Source organism: Rhinopithecus roxellana, chromosome 17 (assembly GCF_007565055.1).
Source record: "Rhinopithecus roxellana isolate Shanxi Qingling chromosome 17, ASM756505v1, whole genome shotgun sequence".
NCBI lineage: Eukaryota > Metazoa > Chordata > Mammalia > Primates > Cercopithecidae > Rhinopithecus > Rhinopithecus roxellana.
The window spans coordinates 74,848,386-74,871,395 of record NC_044565.1 but is presented as its reverse complement, the minus strand read 5'-3'; the positions used below and the strand labels follow the sequence as shown (position 1 = coordinate 74,871,395).

The following is a 23,010-nucleotide window of genomic DNA, read 5'->3' as shown; positions in this document are numbered from 1 at the left end:
TTCCAGATCCCATTGTTAGAAAGAGAAGATTGAAATCAGCGGTCAACTGGAAGCTTCAGCACAAGCAGAAACAATGCAGGCTTTAGCAGTCTTCAAATCCTGGCTCTTTCTCTTTCCAGAGTTTGTGACCCTTAGTTTTCCAGTGATATCACGAACAGACCTAGCAGGGCTCTTTTGATGGTCAAAGATGATGCTATGTGAAGTGCCTGGTACATAGTGAGAACTCAGTAACTTGTAGCTATTATAATTATTATTCACAATCTGGGAAGGCAGTAAGATTAGAGGATCATATCTTCTCTATTTTTCTAATTGAAAAAGCAAAAGAATAATTCTGAAAGCAAAAGTGTTAATATTAGGAAACCAAAGTGAAACTTATAGAACATAAGGCATTTGGAAACACAAGTATTTAACCATAATATATCAACACAAAGCACCAAAGACCGTATAATAAATAATACAGCATTGTTTTAAGGTTTTTTCCATTTTGTTTTTTGAAACAGGGTCTTGCTCTGTCACCCAGGCTAGAGTACATACAGATTCTGTATCACTAACTCTGAGGTTAGGTGGAAACGTTTTAAGAGAGAGGAACAACTTGATGGAAAGTGCTATTATCACCATACTCATCTGTCAGATGAAAAAACCAAGTAGCTAAATTAAATATTAAATCTTAGCTAGTAGAGATGAGGCTTTAATTAGAAAACCCCAAGTTTTCCCTACTTTACCTCCCCACACATTTTCTTCAATTATCTTAAACACTCACATCAGTAAGATTAAAATAAAAAACAAAAAAACACCTAATAGATCTATGCCTTTAAAGAAAGGAAAACATCTAACAGCTCTTGCTTTTGTGAGATCACTCCAAGATAAAAGAGGGCACAGACTTTGTCCAGCACAGCATTGGAGAACGCCACTGTGAGGAGATAGCTCTTCTGTGACTTGGTTTGTGACTTCTCACAATCACTGATGCCTTTCTACCTTGAACCCAAGGAAAGCAAACTGAAGACCAAACACTTCTACAACTTTGATGTTCTACTTCAGTCTTCTACTTGATTGCTGAAATGATTGTCCTTTTCAGTATTTATTTTCTGTCCATTTTCTATTAGGGTTCACAGCTTGATACTAATAAAAATTAATCTTAAAACCTTATTCCATCTACCCATTCAAGCATCCACCCATCCATTCACCCATCTGTTCCTCAATGACTTCTAGAAAAGGTTTAAGTAGACCCTTAATGTTAACTCATTGTATTGGTCTTTCTCACAGGTATTGTCTCTGCTATAAGAGAAACTGCTTTGGGACATAGGCCCACTTTTGTTTTTAAGGCTAATATGCTAATAGAAAAGAAGCAGGTGGTTAAGAAATGAGAGCATTGAGCACTGGTAAGCATTCATAACCAAAATTCATTAATGAAAGAGTTTTTTAAAGACCGTTTTTAAATGGTCAGAATACTTAATGGATTATGAATTAAGTTTCCAAAGGCAGTTGAAACTCACAAGGAAGCTACGAGTAGAGAACATCACACACCGGGGCCTATCATGGGGAGGGGGGAGTGGGGAGGGATTGCATTGGGGAGTTATACATGATATAAATGATGAATTGATGGGTGCTGACGAGTTGATGGGTGCAGCACACCAACATGGCACAAATATACATATGTAACAAACCTGCACGTTATGCACATGTACCCTAGAACTTAAAGTATAATAAAAAATAAATAAATAAATAAATAAATAAATAAAAAGAAATTATTTACATCTTATATATAACAACATGGAAAAAGAAAAAAGGGCCAAGTGATTTATACATGGGACCCAAAATTTAGCAATGCAAGCCAGGACTTAGAATTCCTCACTATGACTTTTGTACTAAGATTATTAAGCTCAGCTGCTGCCTTCAATATTTGGTTCCATAGACATTGAAAGCATTTTACTTTAGCATTTCTGTAATATGGCACCATTAATAGCTGTCTTCACCCACAGTACCCTAATTAAACAACCATCTTTGGGGCCGGCAGTATACATAATGAAGTGGCAACAGCCTAGTTCCTAGTAACTAAGTAAAAATTTAGGTTATGCCATTTTTTTCTTGCATTTTCTTGATTTAGAAGTTAAACCATGCTCATTTCCAGTTTCACCAAGTCTGTATCTTTCTGAAACAAGCACAAAATCTCAAGAACCATAAATGTTTCTACCTCCAAATCCACTCTTTTATCACTTTTGAACAATAAAGCAGTCAATCTAATGATTTCACAAACTTGTAGTATGTGATTTTCACCTGTTTAGACTAAGGTTTTCCAAAGTATGATCCAATTAATGTTAGGCTGAAAGAAAATAAACCCTATATTTAAAACAAAATGAATTTATTTGCTCTTTGTGCCAAAATACCTCAAGAATTATAAAAATACTGAATTCAACTGTAATTAGACCTAAAGAAATAGGGAATTTTAAAAATTCAATGTACTTCAGAAAGCATATAAAATTGAGAACATCACAAAACCAAGAATGTTAAGTCATAAAACAAATTTATTTTAAAAATCAGTATCTTGCATTTCAGATATACAGATGTATCTTTTACCAGAAGGTGAAAACACCTTTTCCAGAATCTGCTTCCAGCAGAATCAATACTGATTTCGAAACTGGTTGCTTAGGTCTTGGAGCTCTAGCACTAAGGTGTCCATGGCTGTTATGTCATCAGCTAATTCCCTGGACATTTCTCCAGTGGCCACATCTGTAAAAAGTTGCTGTAATATAAAAAACAAAGCAGAAGTATTAAAACAATAAAAATTTCTTTAAAATAAAATAGATACAGAGGATGGAGTTAAAAAACCTTTTGCATAATAATACTATATAATTATAATAGCAATGGTAGCATTTTTTCTGTTCACTAGCCTCTAGAAATGTACAAGCTGCAATTAAAGGGTGAATCAAAACAACATGCGTGAACTTATAAATTCAAATCAGCTCTGCTCTTCAAAGCATTTGGCTAAATTCTGGTTATTCATTTCAATGTTATAGGATGGTTTTTGGATGAACAGGCATAATCCAACCAAACAAAACGAGTTTATTTATTGTGTATGCAGCAAAACAAATATGTTCTATATTCAAATTCATATAAATCATACCCTCTATGCTACTTATTTGAAAACTGATTTGGCTTAGGCCTCAGAGACCACAAAGATTATCCTAGCAAAAAAGTCCAGCAAAATAAAAATAACTGTGTCCTCTCCCTGAAAAAGGAATTGCCTTGGGAGGTTTAATGAATCATATTTCAATAATGCCACCATAGCTGAAAACATTTGGAAATGCCTCTCCAGGAACTGCCTGCTGAGCCAACACAGGCCCCCAAGAAAATCAGCTTCAGGATTTTATGACCCATTGTATGCGTGTGTGTGCACACGTGAGCACATGTGTACATGCAACTGTGTTTATGTTTTATTCAGAAATATCATTTACGTAGCTTGCCAAATATCTGTTTCATTGGATTTGATTATATGATTTGTACAGCATTTCATAACAAAATGCAGTAGGAACTGCTCCAATGTCATCAGTAGAGAAGACACCTTTTAGGAAAATAATCTAGCCTCACATAGTTTTTTTGTTTTTTTTTTTTTAGTTTTGTGTGTGTGTGTTTTTAAACTAAGACTTACAGTGCTTGCAAATCATAATCAATCTGCATCACTTCCCTGTGGGGTAAGGAGGAAGCACAGAGAAACTGAGGCTTAGAAAAAAAATGAGTAATTTGCTGAGACTCTGTTCTGTGTCCAGGCTCTCCAGCATTCTCATGAACAGCCCCTTCATGCCACTCTTGGCAGCAAACCTGTATAAGGACAGGGTGCAAATGGGCAGGGGAGTCACTCTGTCCTGGGAGAGCATGGGCTGGATGATTTGTTAGGTGAGTCTCTAGGTACTAGGAGCTTATTTCCATGAAGTCCCTGGCCTGGCAAGAAAAGACCTGAGATTCATTCAAGTAAGCCTATTTAACATAGGCTGTAAGCAATTTAACATAGTTATCCTCATTCATTTTCAATCTTAATTCATTTTCACTTTTTAAAGTATTCTAAAAAAGTGACTTTTTTGGAATGCATTTCAGTATGACAAACCTAATTCATTAAATAGAAAAGGTATAAGATCTATGAAACAAGAGACTACCAAATATATGTAAAATATGCTTCAGAGGAGGCACTGAGAAGTAATTTTTCCCATTTTTGGATAATCCAGTTGGCATCTAATGAGAACAAAAATCTCAACACAGATGATGTTCTGGGGCCACATTTTCATTATTTGGGACTCTACCATAATATGGAAAGGCGTGCAGTACCTGCACAGACAATACTATTCAAGTCATGTAAGTATAGATTTATATAAAGTAGTAATTCATAAGAAAAAGCTTTGCATAGACAAAAGGAAGCCACAGCACAGCCTGAAGAAGTAAACTAGTGTGGATGGGTTGGTGATATAATCGAAAGGTAGGAAACAAAGCTCCCACTTTAAGGAAAGTCACAGGAAAAAACCCTGCCTTTGTGACTTTGAGGGAGCTCTTACAGATTTCTGAGAGACACAATTCTGAAGTTGTGCTGCCAAGCTAGGAGGAAATATAGCTCTCCTGGGTCATGCAGATAAATAGGAAAAGTGAGTAAGTTAATTAAAGAGGCAAAAATGATGCCTTGATCTGAAAAGATCAAACTATTAATAAGAAAAAAAAAAACTCTGGAAAGGCAGTTACAGAGTAAAAAGGTATTCAGAAGTGGCCTCCGTGTACCAGAGACTTACTCTCAGAAGTAAGTCAAAATTACTTTGCAACCCAATATGCAATAGTGAAAGCAAGTAAAGGCTAGAAAAGTAAGTGGTAAATTGTGCTAGAAGTTATATTTGTCCAAATTTTGCTTCCAGAGGTATAATCCAAATCTGGCTGCACAGTAAAATCACACAGGAAATTCAACAGATCTCCTAGGTCCATCCCAGACCTGAATCTACATAGGTCACAGATAGAGCCCAGGAATCAATCCAGTTTTCGATAAAACTCCCTGATTGATTCTTAGGCATCTCTGGCCCAGCACTGGTCCACAAGTTAGTTGTTGTGAACTAATGGCACATTTCAGTTGTCAAACCTCAATTGCCATCTACCTTAACAATTTTGCTCAAATCCATATACCACCTACTTAATATTTTTATCTAAGTCAATTTTTTTTTTTACTTAAGAGTCTTTTTAAAAGGAAACATTACATTGCTACTTGAAATACAAAATAAGCAATAATATTGATGAAATTATAGGCTTGATGAGCTAGTCTACTTTTTTCTAATATGTACTGAAACGAATATATATTTAAACCAGAAGTTTACCAGTGGCATATATGCCACACTTTGGGGGAAAATGACAATAAATACAAGAGCATTGTTTTAATTTAATTTAAGGAAAGCATTAAGGGCTGAATTGTGAACATTAATTTCAAAGACTTTTTTTTTTTTTGGAGACGGTATCTCACTTTGTCACCCAGGCTGAAGTACAATGGCGCAATCTCGGCTCACTGCAACCTCTGCCTCCCGGGTTCGAGCAATTCTCCTGCCTCAGCCTCCCGAGTGGCTGGGATTACAGGCACCCACCACCACGCCCAGCTAATTTCTCTATTTTTCAGTAGAGATGGAGTTTCACCATGTTGGCCAGGCTGGTCTCAAACTCCCGACCTCAAATGACCTGCCCGCATTGGCCTCCCAAAGTGCTGGGATTACAGGCATGAGCCACTGCATCCGGCCAATTTCAAAGACTCTTAAGTCACACACATTTAGAGTGGTGTAGCCATTGGGCCAACAGTATCCTCACTAACACAATCAACCATGAGGGGGCTGCTATACAAAATATAACATGCGCCTAAAATTATCACTGATGTAAAAGAAGATTTAACAGCAATAAGCTGATACTAATGACCTTTTTCTATATGACAATTCCAATTAATTCACATGTCACTCTCACCTTGGCTTTAGATAACAAGCCCCGTAAATTGAGTCGAACTGAAGAAAGCATTTGTACAGCTTCTTGGGGACTGGATTTGTTTTTACTGCATTTTATGGCCACTGGAAGATAAATATGGAGAGAAACATCTATTAAAAAGTGTTAATAATAATTCACAGGGACAAAAGCCAATTATTTAATTAGAATTTTATAGTAACAGACTTTAGAAACACTTCTACCTGGAAAGTTTTTATTTTTGAAAAAGAAAAATTGTGTACATAGCTTTTCCCTTTATCCTTCTTTTTTTTTTTTTTAAAGATACAGCGTCTCATCCTGTCGCTCAGGCTGGAGGTGTGGCATGCAGCCTTGAACTACTGGCCTCAGGCGAGCCTCCTGCTGCAGCCTCCCAAAGCACTGAGATTACAGGTGTGAGCCACAGAACGCGGCCTTTCTCTATCCTCCTTTAAGAATGATCATTTACAGCTCCAGGGAATTTTGAGAAAAACAGGTGATTTTTGGTGAGTTATGGATCACTGGGGAGAGACCCTAAACACCTATACATGCATGCATTTGAGCACACACATGCACACATGTGCAGAGACAAATAAAATTAGGCGAGGAGACAAAATATTATTGAAAACAAAGTACCCACACAGACAAAAACAGATGCAGCACATCTTTGTGTGGCTTTCCATGCTACCAAGTCCCCAATGGGGACTTCACAACTGCTGATGACACAAGCCCAAGGAAGTGACGTGCCAGATCTGTATGGCTCAATTTTTACTGCATTTTCATCATCAGGGTTTGAAGCACCATTCAGGAAGCACTGACAACAACCTATGTGTCTTCATTTAGAGAACGTGACCGCAGCCAGGTTCTTGAGTTCCTGAGCAAGGCTTGGCATCAGCAGGGAAGGGGGAAGAGTGACTCACAACTCTGCTCACAGCACTCTGTGGAACCCATTTGACCAAAACCTGAAATTACGAAGAAGGCATCCTCCTTCCTGGTAGAAGGCCTGGCTATTAATGCTTTACGAGAACAAGTAAAGAGCTTTGTACAAACATAATGCCCAATATTTCCCCACTGACTTGTTCTTGGTTTTGTTCCCTAAATTATGCTCACTAAATTTAAACAGACTGATAACCAGATACTATTTTAACATGACACTAAACAGCACAAGGATTAAAGTCTACTTCATACTCTAGATTGTAGACCAAGGATAGAAAATCATTTTTTTCTTTTTGAGACAAGGTCTCGCTCTGTCACCCAGGCTGGAGTGCAGTGACACAATCATGGCTCACTGCAGCCTCAACCTCCAGGATTCAAGCGATTCTCCTACCTTAGCCTCTCAAGTAGCTGGACCACAGGTGCATGCCACAAACAACCAGCTAATGTTTTATTTTTTTAAATTTTTTGGTAGAGATGAGGTCTCACTATGTTGCTCTGGCTGATCTTGAACTCCTGGGCTCAAGTGATCCACCCATCTCGGCCTCCCAATTACAGGCATGAGACACCATACCCAGCCCAAAAGATTTCTCTTTGCATGCAAACACTAATCAATCTGTAGAGGCTGCCTATGCCTGGCAAAACAGAGTTCTGTCATTAATTAATAATATCTTCCAAGGCCAGCAAGAACTAGGTTTGACATTCCTATTTCAGAGTAATAATGAGGAATAATAATTAGACTTTGACATTTCTCATTAAAAGGTGAAAGGATGCATAGTAATTAGCAATGTTAAGCCCATTTTCAAAAAGCAGAGTTAGCCCAGAGGTAGTGAGGATTATTAGTCTGTTTTTCTTAGTAGAGGAAAGTTGCAACCACCATGTCAGTGGTATTTGAGCTGTTTAGTACCTAGCAGTTTAGATCAGAAACTGCTGTATTTCTTTTTTTAATCCCTTATTTGTATTCTGACAAAAACAAAAGTAAAGCAAAAAGACAGATATACTCTATTAGTTTTCCTACTCAATCCCATTTCCAAAAGGCATTATAGATTGAGACAGAGAGAGACAGCCAGAGGGCGAGAAATAACTTGCTGTTTCAAATCATCAGAAAATCTGAAGCAGCAGCGCCTCCTCTGTAGACTGCAGTTAAAATGCATTAACTCTTATTTTAAAAACTCTTGGATGGCAAAGAGCTAAAACACTTTAGCCCACCCTTTCCCAGAAAATAAAATAGCAGAAACTATAAATGTATACCTTCCAGACAATACAAATGAGCACACAATGACGACACTGTTATAGGGAGGCCTCAAATATTATATCAAGATTGCAGTATCTTATCAAGCTTTCTGAAGTGCATGGCCTTAATGATAGCAACCCAAGGAGTAAATCATGTGGAGATTTTTAAAAATGTTATGCAGTCATGCATCACTTAATGATGGGGATACAGTGTAAGAAATATGTGGTTAGGCAATTTTGTTGTTGTGAGAACAACATAGGGTGTACTTACACAAACCTAGGGGTGGTATAGCCTACTATGCACTCAGGCTACATGGTATATAGCCTACTACTCCTAGGCTACAATCCTGTACAGCATGTGACTGTACTGAACACTGCAGGCAATCAGAACACAATGGTAAGTATCTGTCTATCTAAACATTGGGAAGGTATAGTAAAAATATGGTTTGATAATATTATGGGGCCACGGTCATATATGTGGGTCCACTGGTGACCAAAATGCTGCCATGGGATGCTTGACTGTATTTCCTTTCTATAATTGGGTGGGGTGGAAGAACAATGTTTTGAAGAGACTCACACACAGAGAAACCCAGCTTATTCTTTGAGCCCTGATATACGAAAGTTAACAAGGAAACGGTTAAGATTTATCTTTGTAAATCTAAAATACCATTAGAAACTAAAGCTGGGCATCCACTCAAATATGCTTAAAATGCTGTAGGAGCATGAACACATAATTCAATGATGTCAAAGGAGAACTTAAAAGAATGGACACTTGTTTTTCTCCAAGTATTGCCCTGATGAAGAAAATGATGCCAATAATAGTTTAAATCCAACTTTAAGATGCAAAATAAAGATTTTTCCTAGAGTATCTCTTTAACCTGCATATTTCTCTTTGACAGGTTTAATACCATTACTTGGTGAGTACAGAAAATATCGTGGCTTTGACTGTTACAGACCAGCAGTTCATATAAATGCTTAGAGTTGGCAAGTTGAAGTAGATAAGATAAATTTTTCAAAGTAAATCCCACCCTGCTAATTATGTACCTAATACATCGGTGTGGGTTTCCCCAAATATCATACTATATCCACAACGACCAAAAGCATAAGGACTGGATCCCATCTAAGCCCACCCACATGAATTCTAACCACCCCCAAAACATCCTTCTACGCTCTATTAGCAATTACCCCAAACTTTTCTACATTGACTTTCAGCTATATAGAGCTCAGTACTTCTACCTTCTCTGCCAAAAGCTAGGTGACCCAGGAAATTAGATATTTATATCCTTTAGGTCAAACATATCAAAGGTCAAAAGTAGAATTTTCAACTACCAAGCTAATTTCTAAATTGTTTGAAAGTTCTGTGCCTTCTTTATAAGCAAGCCAAACTTTATCCTTATGCTTAATTTTTCTCTTTTTATTTTGAGTCCCTTATCATCTACAGCTCAAGTCCTCTATTTTGGAAGGAAGAGGGTGGTGGTGAGAGGGTAGGGTATCAACATCTAAACCACGTGTGAAATACTGCTAAGTGTTTGAATGTTTTCATTTATTCTTCATGGGTAGGTATTACCCCATTTTACTGACGAGCAAAGTACGGCTCAGAGAAGTTAAATTATTTACCCAAGGTCAACTAGCAAGCATGTGGTAGAGCATGCTTCCCTGTTTGCTCCCTATTTGTTGTAATCATTAGTGGCAGCAAGGAGGTTAGTTGGGCAGGGAAGTAGGAGGAGAACTTTAGGATTGGTTTAAGGTCCTTATGATTCAGTTCTTAACATTGGGGGCATCATTATTTTATTGGGACTGCATCACACACCCATATTCAAATATAAATATAAAAATGCATTACCAAATTTAACTGACATTTTTAAAAATTAATAATTGAAAGCTATACTTATTTGGACTATATTTACCCAGCAGGCATATAATTTTGTATGTAAGGTTAAACCTCTCCTCAAACAATATCCTCTACCGTTCCCCAAGGGTAAGGCTTATATTTTATATTTCTTTTGTATATGCTATAGCTCTTTGCATATTGCTATGTACTCCAGAGATCTATGTGTGAGTCAAGTTAAAGTTAACAGATTTCCTTAATGCTATGTAATCAACACAAAGAGACTCAGTGTGGAATGAAGGTTATATAAAGTTGTAAAGGTGTTTCACATCTGTAAAAAAGTTTCTAATTTCTGTTACTTATTCCAGCAGAATATAAGCCTCCATCCTGTTTCTTCTTATTATTCCAAAATGCCTATTACATAGTAGGTGGTCTATGAATGTTTGCTGAATTAAAAAAAACAATGTCAATATAATGAAATAATTTGATATTATTTATAATAGAACTTAACTTTTGACCAACACTCTTTTTTTTAGTAGAAAATAAGTCAAAACATTCCATGGATATCAAATGTTACATCAAATACCATGTGCAAGTCCTAAGGCTCTTTGAACAACTTCCTTAAATGATGTAATATCTTTCTCCCAACAATTGGACTGGGTGTCACACCTGCATGCCTTTGAGAGGCACTGGAATGCCTGAGGAAAGAGAAAGAACAACATTCAGTATAACAAGTAGAATTCACATTTCAAACTCTGTTTCCTGGAAGTCATATGGAACTAATTCCAATGTGAAAAAGCAGCATCTGTGTTGTACAGCACAGCGTCTAATACTCTCATCAAAGAAGGGGTAGAAATGCACACCCAACGGCAAGAAGCCATGGCAAGAAATCAAATGGATGTACCTGGATTGAGACACTTCCCTGTAACCAGAAAAATACAAAGGCCAGGTTTGGAAATCTGTAAATGTACAGATTTTCTCAGCATTTGTAGCCATCAGTTTAAAAAACCTGTTTGGAGAATGAGGCATGAACTTGGTTAAAACAATGAACTTGCTGGTAGATATATGTAATCTCACAGATGTTTAAAGCACCCTCTTTCAAATCCTTGAGGGAGAAGTCACAGATCAGAGAATTCTGGATACTGTTAATTCCATATATGCAAGAAAGTCCATAATTCAAGGAGAAATGGAAGGACATGAAAGTAGGAGTGTGCATGTGTGCAGGTGATACGTGTTCTCTGGGCTGACAAGGCCACAATGCAAGCCAGCTGTGTGGACTGAGGGAGGAGAGAATGGCTAAGAATCCCACAGATTAGCTGTGCCGTGGCTAATTCCAAACCCACGCAAGGAGTACACTTGATTTGTTGTGGGTGTTTTGAAAAGAAACATAAAACAATTATTCCAACCTTGGAAACTCTGCAGGCTCCTTTAAGTTCTAAGATAAGAAGCTAAAGGCATAACTTGAGTGGAACTTGTGTTCTATCACACTTGTGAGAAAGGGCAGGGTAACCTTTGTAAAAGTATACGTTTTGACTTAAAAGTTCTCTTCCAATATCCTTATCTTGTTCCTTTTTCTCTTTTTCCTTTCCTAGTCCCCACCTCAGATCTAAACACTCCTTCTGTCCTTATACCCATCTACTGTAGTCTTTAGCAACGTGCCTGCAGAAAGGGGTGTAGAGTAAATAACAAAAGCCAACTCTTGGCTGCAGATTTAGTAGCGGTGGCCATTTCAGGAGGCCCTTTAGGAGGAAACAGAGAACCATGTAAGAAAACTTCGTGGAAAATAAAAAGATGAATGTTACAGCCCACAATTCAAAGTATGTAGGTTAAAAACTCTGAATCAGAACTGAACTCAGGCATACTAATCTTATCTTTCAGATTCTTAAACTCTTCCTCCACCCATCAAAAAAGTAGATCTACTACAGATATGTTCAAATGAAAGGTAAGGACTCAGGAGGAATGAAGGACTTGCCTTTTCATTTTCATCAGGCTTTTCACTCTGCCCATTTCCATATACTTGAGCATACAGCCTCCAGATTTCTCCATCATTTGTCACTCTTGAAGTCACTCTGCCAAATAACTCCTGCAGCTTTCCTTTGAGGCCAGTTGTGACATCTCCACTTCGATCAGTCATCCCATCAATCACTGCCCTGACTAGAATTTTAAGGACCTTAAAAACGCACAGGAGAAACTGGTAAGCTAGAAACCAACAAAAAATAACAAAAACAAAGAGCTACCTCACCATCATCAAAGACAATGACAATGAAAAACCTTATGAAATTTGTTAAGAGTATCACCTTTAAGCTTTTGAAAAACAAAATAAAATTCAATCTTGAAGCACTCTCTAGGATCTCATGCTGACTACCTCTCTGGATGTCCCTTCAAAAGCTTCTGGAGAGGGTTCTTTCATTCAAAGGGCCCCATGTTCGGTGCTTGGCTCTTCTCACCTGGAACATTCTCTCTGAGGGACTGGAGGTTTCACTAGTGTCTATGCAACTCCAGCCAGATTCCCCTCTGGAGCTCCAGGACTGTGCACCTCAATACCTACCACACAGGTCGTACCGACATCCCTCTCCATCTATCCAAGATGAAACATAGATCTCAAATCGCTCTTCTTCCTGGAATCTCCAGGTAAGCCTATCCATACAGTTCCCAGAGCCAATAACCTGAGCATCAACCTAGATTCTCTCGCACTTCTGCCACAACTACTAATTTGATTTTCAACATTCCTAATGTTGATTTGATTTGGTTTTCAACATTCTGTTTCATGCTCCCCATCTGCATGTTCAATGGCCAGTGAAATAGCTGTTGTCCTAAATAGAACAACATTGAAAACAATCCTAAATACAGCTTCTCCTACCTTAGTTTAGGCCTCGTTAACTTCAGTCTGGGCTGCTATAATAACCTTTCTAACTCTGCTTAAAGAGGTCCTTAGCCCTTCCCAATTACTACATGACAAACTGCTAACACATGTGCATTAGGCATGCGAAGTATCTAGTAAGTATCTCTTTTTCCAACTACCTCAAGCTGGCTCACCATTTTTTTTTTTTTTTTTTTTTTTGAGACGGAGTCTTGCTCTATTGCCCAGGCTGGAGTGCAGTGGTGCGATCTCGGCTCACCACAACCTCTGCTTCCCGGGCTCAAGTGATTCTCCTGCCTCAATCTCCCAAGCAGCTGGGACTATAGGTGTGCACCACCATGCCTGATTAATTTTTGTATTTTTAGTAGAGACGGGGTTTCACTATGTTGGCCAGGCTGGTCTTGAACTCCTGACCTCGTGACCTGCCCGCCTTGGCCTCTCAAAGTGCTGGGATTACAGGCGTGAGCCACCGCGCCCAGCCTAACTTCTTGGCTATCTTATTATCATCAGTTAGTCTTTACACATTCTATCCCAGATGCTTTGAATGCTGACAGATGGATTAAACTGCATCCTGCAGCAGGTTACATTATAAAAAGGCACATCTATCATATCTACATTAGGCTGTGTATCTGAAGGCACAGAAAACACAACCTCAATCTTCCACTCCTTTGATGGTGGGACAGCAAAAGAACCAGCTTGAGGAAAGTACTGTAACACCATGCTAGTCAGCGCAGTCCATGGACTGACAGCACTGGCATCAGAGCTTGTTAGAAATGTAGAATCCTGGATAAAAATGCTGATCCATCTTGGACCAAGATTCTGCATTTCCAGTAAGCTCCCAGGTGATGCTGATGTTGACGGTCTGTACAGCACACTTCGAGAAGCAAGCCTCCAAGAGACAGCTGCCCGCATCTTTATTTTTACCGTGAACTGTGGGGAGAGGATGGCATTTTATCATTTTGTATCACCAGTGTTTAATATACTGCCTGGCATATGGCAATTGCCCTGACTCAATAAATGCTTGTGTCGGAAAGTGTAGCTAAGAGAAATGCAACCAGTGTGAGATCTTGCTCTCTCCTCCTAGAACATTCTGATCTGTGTATGAGATGTGGCTGAGGAGTAGGGGCTCCTCTGGAACGTGGATACTTTTAGGAATGTGAACTCAGACTCATGGTCCTAATTATCTATAGTGATAAAAGAAGACAGAAAATTCAGTTGTACTTTTTTTTTTCTTGTTTGGACAAGGTACATTATCTCTGTCTGTAAATTCATATTACAATCCCACATGTGTACTTTTAAATCTGAAAGTAATGAAATTCATATTACAATCTCATTGGTGTTTTAAAGCTGAAAGTAACAATGCAGAAGAAACAGTCTGAATGTGTACTACTTGTTTCAAGTGGTCATTCTATAAGCATGTCAGGTATTAACATGCTTTGAAAAAGATGGTCTATTAAAATAGTTACTAATATGTAAGAATGAAACACAATAATGAGTGATACTTTGCTTCTTCTGGAATCCCACAGTTGGCTCAACATCCTGTCCCTTCACTTTAGCCTACTGGGGAGACGATGTGGGGAGAGAAAGCTTTTGGTGTTCTTGCCAATAAAAATGAAGAGCTGTAGTGCTGGCGTTGAAGATGGAAAAAGTTGGTCAAGTGCGTGTGTGCCTCCTCTGTGCATGTGTGTGTGTTTGCAGGGGCATGAAGGGAACTGCAGAAGGGCAGGGAGGTGAAGCATCTGTCTGTTGTGGGGCTAGACAGGGGATGAAACTGTAGGTAGGGCAGATACTGAATGCCTCTGCCCAGTTCATATGCAGATACCACCCGAAGAGAGAGCAGGGGGGGCAATAACCAATTTGTTTCATGCTCCCCATCTGCATGTTCAATGGCCAGTGACATAGCTGGGCCTGGAGCTAAGAAGAGTTCCACACTGGAGGAATAGACAACGAGAGTCATTGAGGGTCATGGCAGATATTGCCTAAAAAGACTGTGTTGGGCAAGAATAAGGCTGAGGATAGAATCTTAAAGACCACAGCACTTAAGAAGAGGGCAAGCAGGCTGGGTGTTGTGGCTCACACCTGTAATCCCAGCACTTTGGGAGGCAGAGGCAGGCGGATCACCTGAGGTCAGGAGTTCAAGACCAGCCTGGCCAACATGGTGAAACCCCATCTCTACTAAAAATACAAAAAAATTAGCTGGGCGTGGTGGTGGGTGCCTATAATCCCAGCTACTCGGAAGGCTGAGGCAGGAGAATCACTTGGGCCCAGGAGGCAGAGGTTGCAGTGAGCTGAGATTGCGCCACTGCACCCCAGCCTGGATAACAAGAGTGAAACTCTGTCTCCAAAAAAAAAAAAGAGGGCAAGTAGAGAACTCACTCATCAAACTAAAGGAGTGGTCAGAAAGGTAACAAAGTGATGTCATGGAAACCAAGGAAGGAGAAAGTTACAAGTAAAGTACATCTACGAAGGATCAGGAATGGAAGATTCCACTGGATTTGGCAATCATAAGGGTGAGTGACCATAATCCAGAACCAAAGCCAGAACAAGGAAGGCAGGAGAGATCATGACTTCAGACAAGAGGCTTAAAAAGAAAGAGAAAAACATAAAAACCAAGATGATTATTAATATCACAAAAAAATGAAGAGAAGCCCCCCATAATCATAGTATCCTATAATACTAATTTTGAATATCATTTGCATAGGCATTTAGTGTATTTGTTTAACCAAAATTGTTAATATAAATATATTAGGATAAGAAAGAGAAGTAGTGGAAGTGCCGGTATGACAGTTCTCATTTACTATAAGAAGAAGTCAACAGATAATGCCTCATTTTGTTTAATTAAAAAATAGCAGTAATATAATACCTATTAATATGAAATATGGAAATGTGCAAATAGCAGAAGAGATGCTAAAGGGTTTCTTTTTCAGGAGAAGGATTTTGAAGAGTAAGGAGGGGTAAAGAAGGAAATTGGTATACTTTGTAACGAGCCTTTTACTATTATTTGACTTGTAAAACTATATACCTGTTATTGTAATATACATTTAAAAACAGAGAAAAAGCAGACATAAATACATTCAAAGATTGGCAAAGAAGAAGAAAAAAATGATGACACACATGAATATTCATTTATTAGACTTGCCTTTAATGTCCCATAGTGGTGATTACCTGGGGGTATTTGGGGGTGGTAGTGACTAAAAGAAGGAAAGGAGGGTTTGGGGAATTTGGGGAGTGCTGGTAATGCTCTGACTCACCTGGTTACACAGGTGTTTTCTCTTCATGAAAAAAATTCTTATGTTTACTTATGATTTGTATACTTTTCTGTACGTACACTACATTTCAATAAAAATTTACTTTAAAATTATTCCCTGTACTTAAGAAAACCTCATAAAGTGAAGGAAAAATATGTAGTGTTATTTAAATACATTAACAAATGAAGTTAATATTCAATCTTAAAAAGTGGTTCTAGAGTGGTAACGATTTTTTTTTTTTTTTGAGACAAAGTCTCGCTGTTGACCAGGCTGGAGTGCAGTGGCATGATCTTGGCTCACTGCAACCTCTGCCTCTCGGTTCAAGCGATTCTCCTGCCTCAGCCTCCTGAGTAGCTGGGACTACAGGTGCGTGCCACCATGCCTGGCTAATTGTTTTTGTATTTTTAGTAGAGACAGGGTTTCACCATGTTGGCCAGATGGTCTCGATCTCCTGACCTCATGATCTGCCCGCCTCGGCCTCTGATAACAACTATTTTAAAAAACCATTGCAGTAATTGTATAACTTACTGGCTAATATTATCATTTTTATTCCCACTAAGTCAGAAAATTCAAATTCCAGTTATCCAGACTGATTGCAAAAGCAATAAATTTTAATATAACATATACATAACCTTTCTTTAGAAAATAGATATTTGAGATTAAAATGAGTAAAGAGTGTTATGATAGTATTTCTTTGATCAAACGAATCACCCATGAGTACAATTACCTCTTGGGCAGTCTACAAGTTTACCAGCACTACACCCCTTGCCTCATCAAAAGTGAAAACAAATTTAACTAGGTAAATGTTTTTATCCACGGTTATATGTAAGTTGTTATGAGTAATTAACCTGTCAGCAACAAGTCAAAACTATAAATTACTACATATGTAAAAAGTGGCTCAAGGGTAGAAAATTGAAGTTTAAGATTTTAGAGGTGGAAAAACTCTTGGGAAACAGGACCCAAGATATGGCCACAGGGATGGGTTGTCACTGAAATAAAGACTAAGGCCTCCATTATGTCCAAAGTACTGGAGATATTATCTACCTAAACACCAAGTATCAAGATCAGCTAGATCTAGAATGGAGAGGAGGCTACATAGTTGCTGAAGTAGGCCATGAACATGGGGAAGGGACTAGGAGACTGGTAAATAGCAGTAATGAGCACAGGCTTTCTGTCCACTACATTACAGAACTGTTCTATTAAAGGGGCCAATATACAGGTAGAGCTTTGAAAAGTATGAAGCAATATAAACATATAAACTATTACGATTATCATTGATCCTCAACTACCTTACTCTGTTGGAAGTGGACAGTAACGCCCACATTGCTGGCTCACTCACTGTACTGCCCTTCCCATTAGCTCACTTCCATGTTTCCTTATGGTTCAAAACGGAACTCAAGAAAAACAAAATTCACCACCATGGTGTCAGCCCTTGATACCTCCCTACTATTTCTGCTGTGAGCACTCACTATGTGTCAAGCCCTGTGCTAAGTATGTGACCTACCTGATCTCATTAAGTTCTCACAATAACCCTAGGAAGCAGGTACTTTATTACCCCTACTTTACAAATAAAAAAATTGAGGCTTAAAGAGGTGAAAACAAACTTTCTCATGGTTACACAGCAAGCAAGTCATGAAGCTGGATTCTGATCACCAGAGACCTGTGACTCCTGAGCTTAGATAAGGATAAGGAGATGAAAACAATGAGGTAGATAACACCTCTTATATAGATAGCCCTTCCTATGTGCCACATGCTTTATGAGCCCATGTAACCCACCCAACAACCCTATGAGGACAATGCTGTTGTTATGTGCATTGTGCAGACGAACAAACTGGAGCACAGAGGAGCTGAAGAACCTCTCCCAGGTCACACCTAGGGAAAGCAGGCTTCAGGCTTGAATCTGAATTCAGTGTGAGTCCTGGATCCTGTTATCAAGCATTTGCTACATTAATTCACAAAGCACAGCTCCCCACTCCTCTTTCTTCCTTTCTATTAAGTTCTTTTACATTGGAAAGGTTTCTCTTCTAAGAAATATGTATGCTAGTAATTTTTATCATTTCATTATCATTTCTTTGCTAAATCTCGAATCAACCAGAACCAGAATGGGTTTTGTTTTTGTAATTTTTTTTAAATTAGAATTTCCCCCAAGTCAGAGCTAATACAACATTTAAAAAAGAAAATTCTTATTGGGTTTATCGGCCAATCACAAACATTACTAACAGAGTAAATTTCTTTCTAATCTTTTTATTATGTGTAAGTTTTATAATATAATATTACGTAAACTGTTTTATCTTCCTTTTTCACTGTAACATTATGCCATAGAATTTTTTTCATGTTTTCCACATACCCTTTAAGTATAGTATTTTGATAGATTAAAGATATTCCACTGGGTTGATAGACCATAATCTATTTAGCAATTCCCCCGCACTTAGATCACTAGGCTGTTTCCATGTGCTGCCACTGTTATCAGTAGTAGTATAAATAAAACACTTCAGTGCATATCTTTGTGCCTAAAGACTTTTTTCATACTGAACCTTTTCTTAGGTGAGAATTCCAGGAACGGAATTATGGAGTTAAGAGAATAAATATTTTAAGATATTTTAAGAGATAAATGAGGTATTCTCTAAAAGGGCTAAATCAAATTAGGTACCAATGAATAGTACTGTATATGAAAATGTCATTTAATTGCATATTACCAGCACTGGGTATACAAATATTTTTTAATCTTTGATATTCTATTCTACAAAAGGTATACGCAGCTATTATTCTGAACTATGTTTCTTTCATTATTAGTGAAGTTAAACTTTTCCACTTCCTTAAACATTTCCAAATGTTTGTGGACTAAATATATTTCCTTTCTAAGAAATTTACATTTTTTCTTTTTCTTTCTCTCTCTCCCTCTCTCTCTTTCTTTCTTTCTTCCCTCCTTTTTTCTTTTCTTTTCTTTCTTCTTCTTTCTTTCAGATGGAGTCTCGCTCTGTAACCCAGGCTGGAGCGCAGTGGTACAATCTCGGCTCACTGCAACATCCACCGCCAGAGTTCAAGTGATTCTCATGCTTCAGCCTCCCAAGTAGCTGGGACTACAGATGCACGCCACCAAGCACGGCTAATTCTTCATATTTTTAGTAGAGATGGGGTTTCGCCATGTTGCCCAAGCTGGTCACTCCTGACCTCAGGTGATCCACCAATCTCAGACTCCCAGAGTGCTGGGATTACAGGCATGAGCCACCATGCCTGGCTTACATTTTTTTCTTATTTTGTACCAAACTCATTTTTCCCCAATGTGAAGCTTTATTGTTAATCTTCATTATAAACTAACACAAGTTGCCAACTACTTCTGAATCCTAACCCCACACAACATCAACCTTGCTTGAAAAAAGGAAAGTTAATGATCTGAAAAAGTTACGGTAAACATGTGAGAAACCCTGGGGAGACAGAAGCCGGTTGGATCCTAATATGGTGGAGAATATAGCTCAGGTGGAAAAGGGCTAGGTGCCAAGGTTCACCGACGGGCTGAGAAAAGTGTTTATCTGTCCCTTTTACTTCCACTTCCTACTATCCAAGACATTTACCATCAGCATGGAGAGACTGAAACAGCAGTGCCAACCCAGTACAAAGCAGGGACCATGTGTGCACATCAAGGCAGAAGGCCTGGCTAGGGTGGAGAGCAGACAGCAAGGGCTTGGGCAGCCTGGCTGGCCCCTAAGGGTGCCCTTCTACTTTGCCCTCTACTCACTGAGGTTAGATAACTACTCAGAAAGATGGGTACTGGAAAAGAGCAATGTCTAGTGAAGGTAAGGGAGGTTTCCTGAGGAACCAGGCCACTTGGTGGTGGTGGGAGGTGGCAGTGGCAAAGTGTATCCAATGGGTGAGCTCCCCCTATGGCCCAGCCTCACCAGGAAGGTCACAAGTTAGGTCCTGGGCTTTAGCCCCTCCTATCAAGTATATATTACCAGTTGAACAGACAATACCCCGGGGGAAATATGAACCAACGGGAAAAAAATTAAGACATCCAAAAGTACAACCATGATAAAATAAACAAATTCAACAGCCTATGTGAAAAAGAGTTAAAGGGTCATGTGCAGAAGATCTTGTAACTTGTTTTTATAATATGTATTCTCAGGAAGTGAGAAGAAAACCAAGGGAAGAGATGAGCCCCCTTGGGTAGCAATATATATGGGGGAAAAAAAAATAATGTGAGGACTGAACTCGGGGTTGTTCTCACAGAGAAGGGAAGATGAGGATGAGTCTGCAAAGATTAGGATGCAGCAGCTGGTGTGATAAGAAGTGTGGAATTCTGGAAGCCAACGGAGAAGAAAGGAGAAAGCAATGGTGTTTAATATTGCTGGAAACCTGAGGACCAGCAACTGTCCACTGGATGTGGCACACGGAACTTGACAGCAGTACTCTAAGTGGACTAGGGGAGATAAAACTGCAATGGCGTAAGTTCCAAAAAGGATGAGGAGAGGAAGCAGAAATAATGTGGAGAATGCCTGTCTTGGGGGACTGACTACAAAAAGAGCACCAGAGAAATGGGCTGATACTAGGGAAAAGTAAGTTTTAAAAATTATTTATACACAGTTTAAAACATCGGTAACTTTTAAAAACTAGGGCACTAAATAAATGCATTTCGTGATATTTTCCTCTTTGTACTGTAACAAGTTATAAAGGTAAATTTTAATTCATGATGTTTATAAGGAAAGGCCCACTTGCCTTTTCATCTGAAAACTAAATCTAACAGTCTACTCCAAAGATAAGCTTTAATCTCTGGGTTTTTTTCCTTGGGGTTCTGGACACCCTTGTGGATCTAATGAGAGTTTTTCATCCTCTTCCTAGAATATGCACATACCATATATACAAATTCTTTCAGGGTATGTCAGGGAATGTCATAATCTGCTGAAGACTAATAACAGAAACTTCTCAGAAATCCTAATTTGTCCCACATGACCTGGGATTCCAGTCTTATCTCCCAATATTGTATATGACTAAGTTTGTGTCTCTTTTAAAAAGTTTTATTAGTTTTCCATCAACTCTCTTCCTAGTCTCATCAGCTCTTTTGTCACTTCCAGATGTTCAAATCTCTGGTGGTGTTCACTAAAGGCAAGACTTTCATAGGAGTGGTTGAGGTCTTTCTGGTCTTCCCTTGCTGTACCTCTGTGCCTGTCACCTCTGCTACCACTAACAGCTCCCAGTGAGGTACTAGATCTATTCCCCTCTTCATGAACACCGCTATTCTCAATGCTACTGCTACAACTGTTTTCTTCCTGAAATAGAGCACAAAAGCTGTGGTGTGGTGGGCTGAATAACATTCCCCCAAAATTCATGTGTACCCAGAACCTCAGAATCTGACCTGAAATAGGGTCTTTGCAATGTTAACTAGTTAAGATGAGGTGTCATTGTGGACTAGAGTTGGCCTAATTCTAATGATTTCTTCCTCAGAAGAAGGGAACACACAGAGGAGAGGAGGTGAAAATGGAGGCAGTGATGGGAGTTAGGCTGCCATAGCCGAGAAACGCCAGGAGCCACAAGAAGCTGGAAGAGGTGCAGAAAGACACTTCCCTAGCGTCTGCAGAGGAACATTGCCATGTCAACACCTTGATTTCGAACTTGACTTCTGGTCTCTAGAACTCAGTGGGGAGAACAAACTTCTGTTGTTTGAAGGCAGCAAGTTTGTGGTAATGTGTTACTGTAGGCCTAGAAAACAAACATTGCATTTTTAAGCAGAAAGACTAAGACAGTTAAAACACTGAGAAAAACTCTTCCTAGGGCACTCTCCTGGCTTCTGGAAATCATTTTCTGGTTTTAGTTCAGAAAGCAATAAACATATGAATGTCACTGTCACAGCCTACCCTTACTATGGCTGGTGACCTACAGTACCCCACTCACCGGCCAGAAGTCCTTATTTTTGCATGTGCATAAGTTTTAAATATCAAATCTCTTGATCTTTTCCTTAATGAAGTATGGCTTTTTGTCATGATAAAAAATGTCTTCTTCATCACCAAGCCAATAAAAATATTTGCCATGCTTTCTTTTAGTGCTTTTATGGTGTCATATTTTCAGTGATGACAATGAGAATGACAGCAGCTACATTTAAACAGCACTTGTGACCAGGCGCGGTAGCTCATGCCTGTAATCCCAGCACTTTAGGAGGCCGAGGCAGGTGGATCACTTGAGGTCAGGAGTTTGAGATCATCCTGGCCAACATGGTGAAACCCCGTCTCTACTAAAAAAATACAAAAATTAGCTGGGCACAGTGGTGCATGCCTGTAATCCTAGCTACTTGGGAGGCTGAGGCAGGAGAACTGCTTGAACCCAGGTGGTGAAGGTTGCAGTAAGCCGAGATTGTGCCACTGCACTCCAGCCTGGGCTACAGAGCGAGACTCCATCTCAAAAAAATAATAAAAATAAAATAAAAATAAAGTATCAGGCACAGTCGCTCACACCTGTAATCCCAGCACTTTGGGGGCCAAAGCGGGCAGATCATGGGGTCAGGAGTTTGAGACCTGCCTGGCCAACATGGTGAAACCCCATCTCTACTAAAAATACAAAAAATTAGCCATGCATGGTGGCAGGTGCCTATAATCCCAGTTACTCAAGAGGCTGAGGCAGGAGAATCACTTGAACCTGGGAGGCAGAGGTTGCAGTGAGCCGAGATCATGCCATTGCACTCCAGCCTGGGTGACAGGACGACACTCTGTCTCAAAAAAAACAAAAAAACAAAACAAAACAAAAAACCAAAAAACAGCACTTGTATGTATCTGCCAGGTACCTGTTCAAGTGATTCTGTTAATGCAGTCTATTACATTGATCTATTTCATATGTTGAACCATCCTCAAATTCCAGGAATAGATCCCACTTGGTCATGGTGTATAATCCTTTATATATGCTAGTGAATCAATTTGCTAGTATTTTGTTAAGGGTTTTTGCATCAATGTTCATAAGAGATTTTG

The 23,010-nt window shown here is 39.0% G+C and overlaps 1 protein-coding gene across 1 annotated transcript in view; it reads right to left on the bottom strand.

The window, feature by feature from the left end:
- Positions 1–2,504: 2,504 nt before the first annotated feature.
- The window catches only part of TTC27 (tetratricopeptide repeat domain 27), a 188,279-nt gene continuing 167,773 nt past the window's right edge, over positions 2,505–23,010 (bottom strand). Inside the window, exons 17-20 of the mRNA XM_010372404.2 lie at positions 11,925–12,122; positions 10,539–10,650; positions 5,968–6,068; positions 2,505–2,740 (exon numbers count right to left, since the gene is read on the bottom strand). Of these exons, the coding sequence (XP_010370706.1) occupies positions 2,618–2,740; positions 5,968–6,068; positions 10,539–10,650; positions 11,925–12,122 (534 nt within the window). The 3' untranslated portion in view covers positions 2,505–2,617. The remainder of the gene's footprint in view (positions 2,741–5,967; positions 6,069–10,538; positions 10,651–11,924; positions 12,123–23,010) is intronic.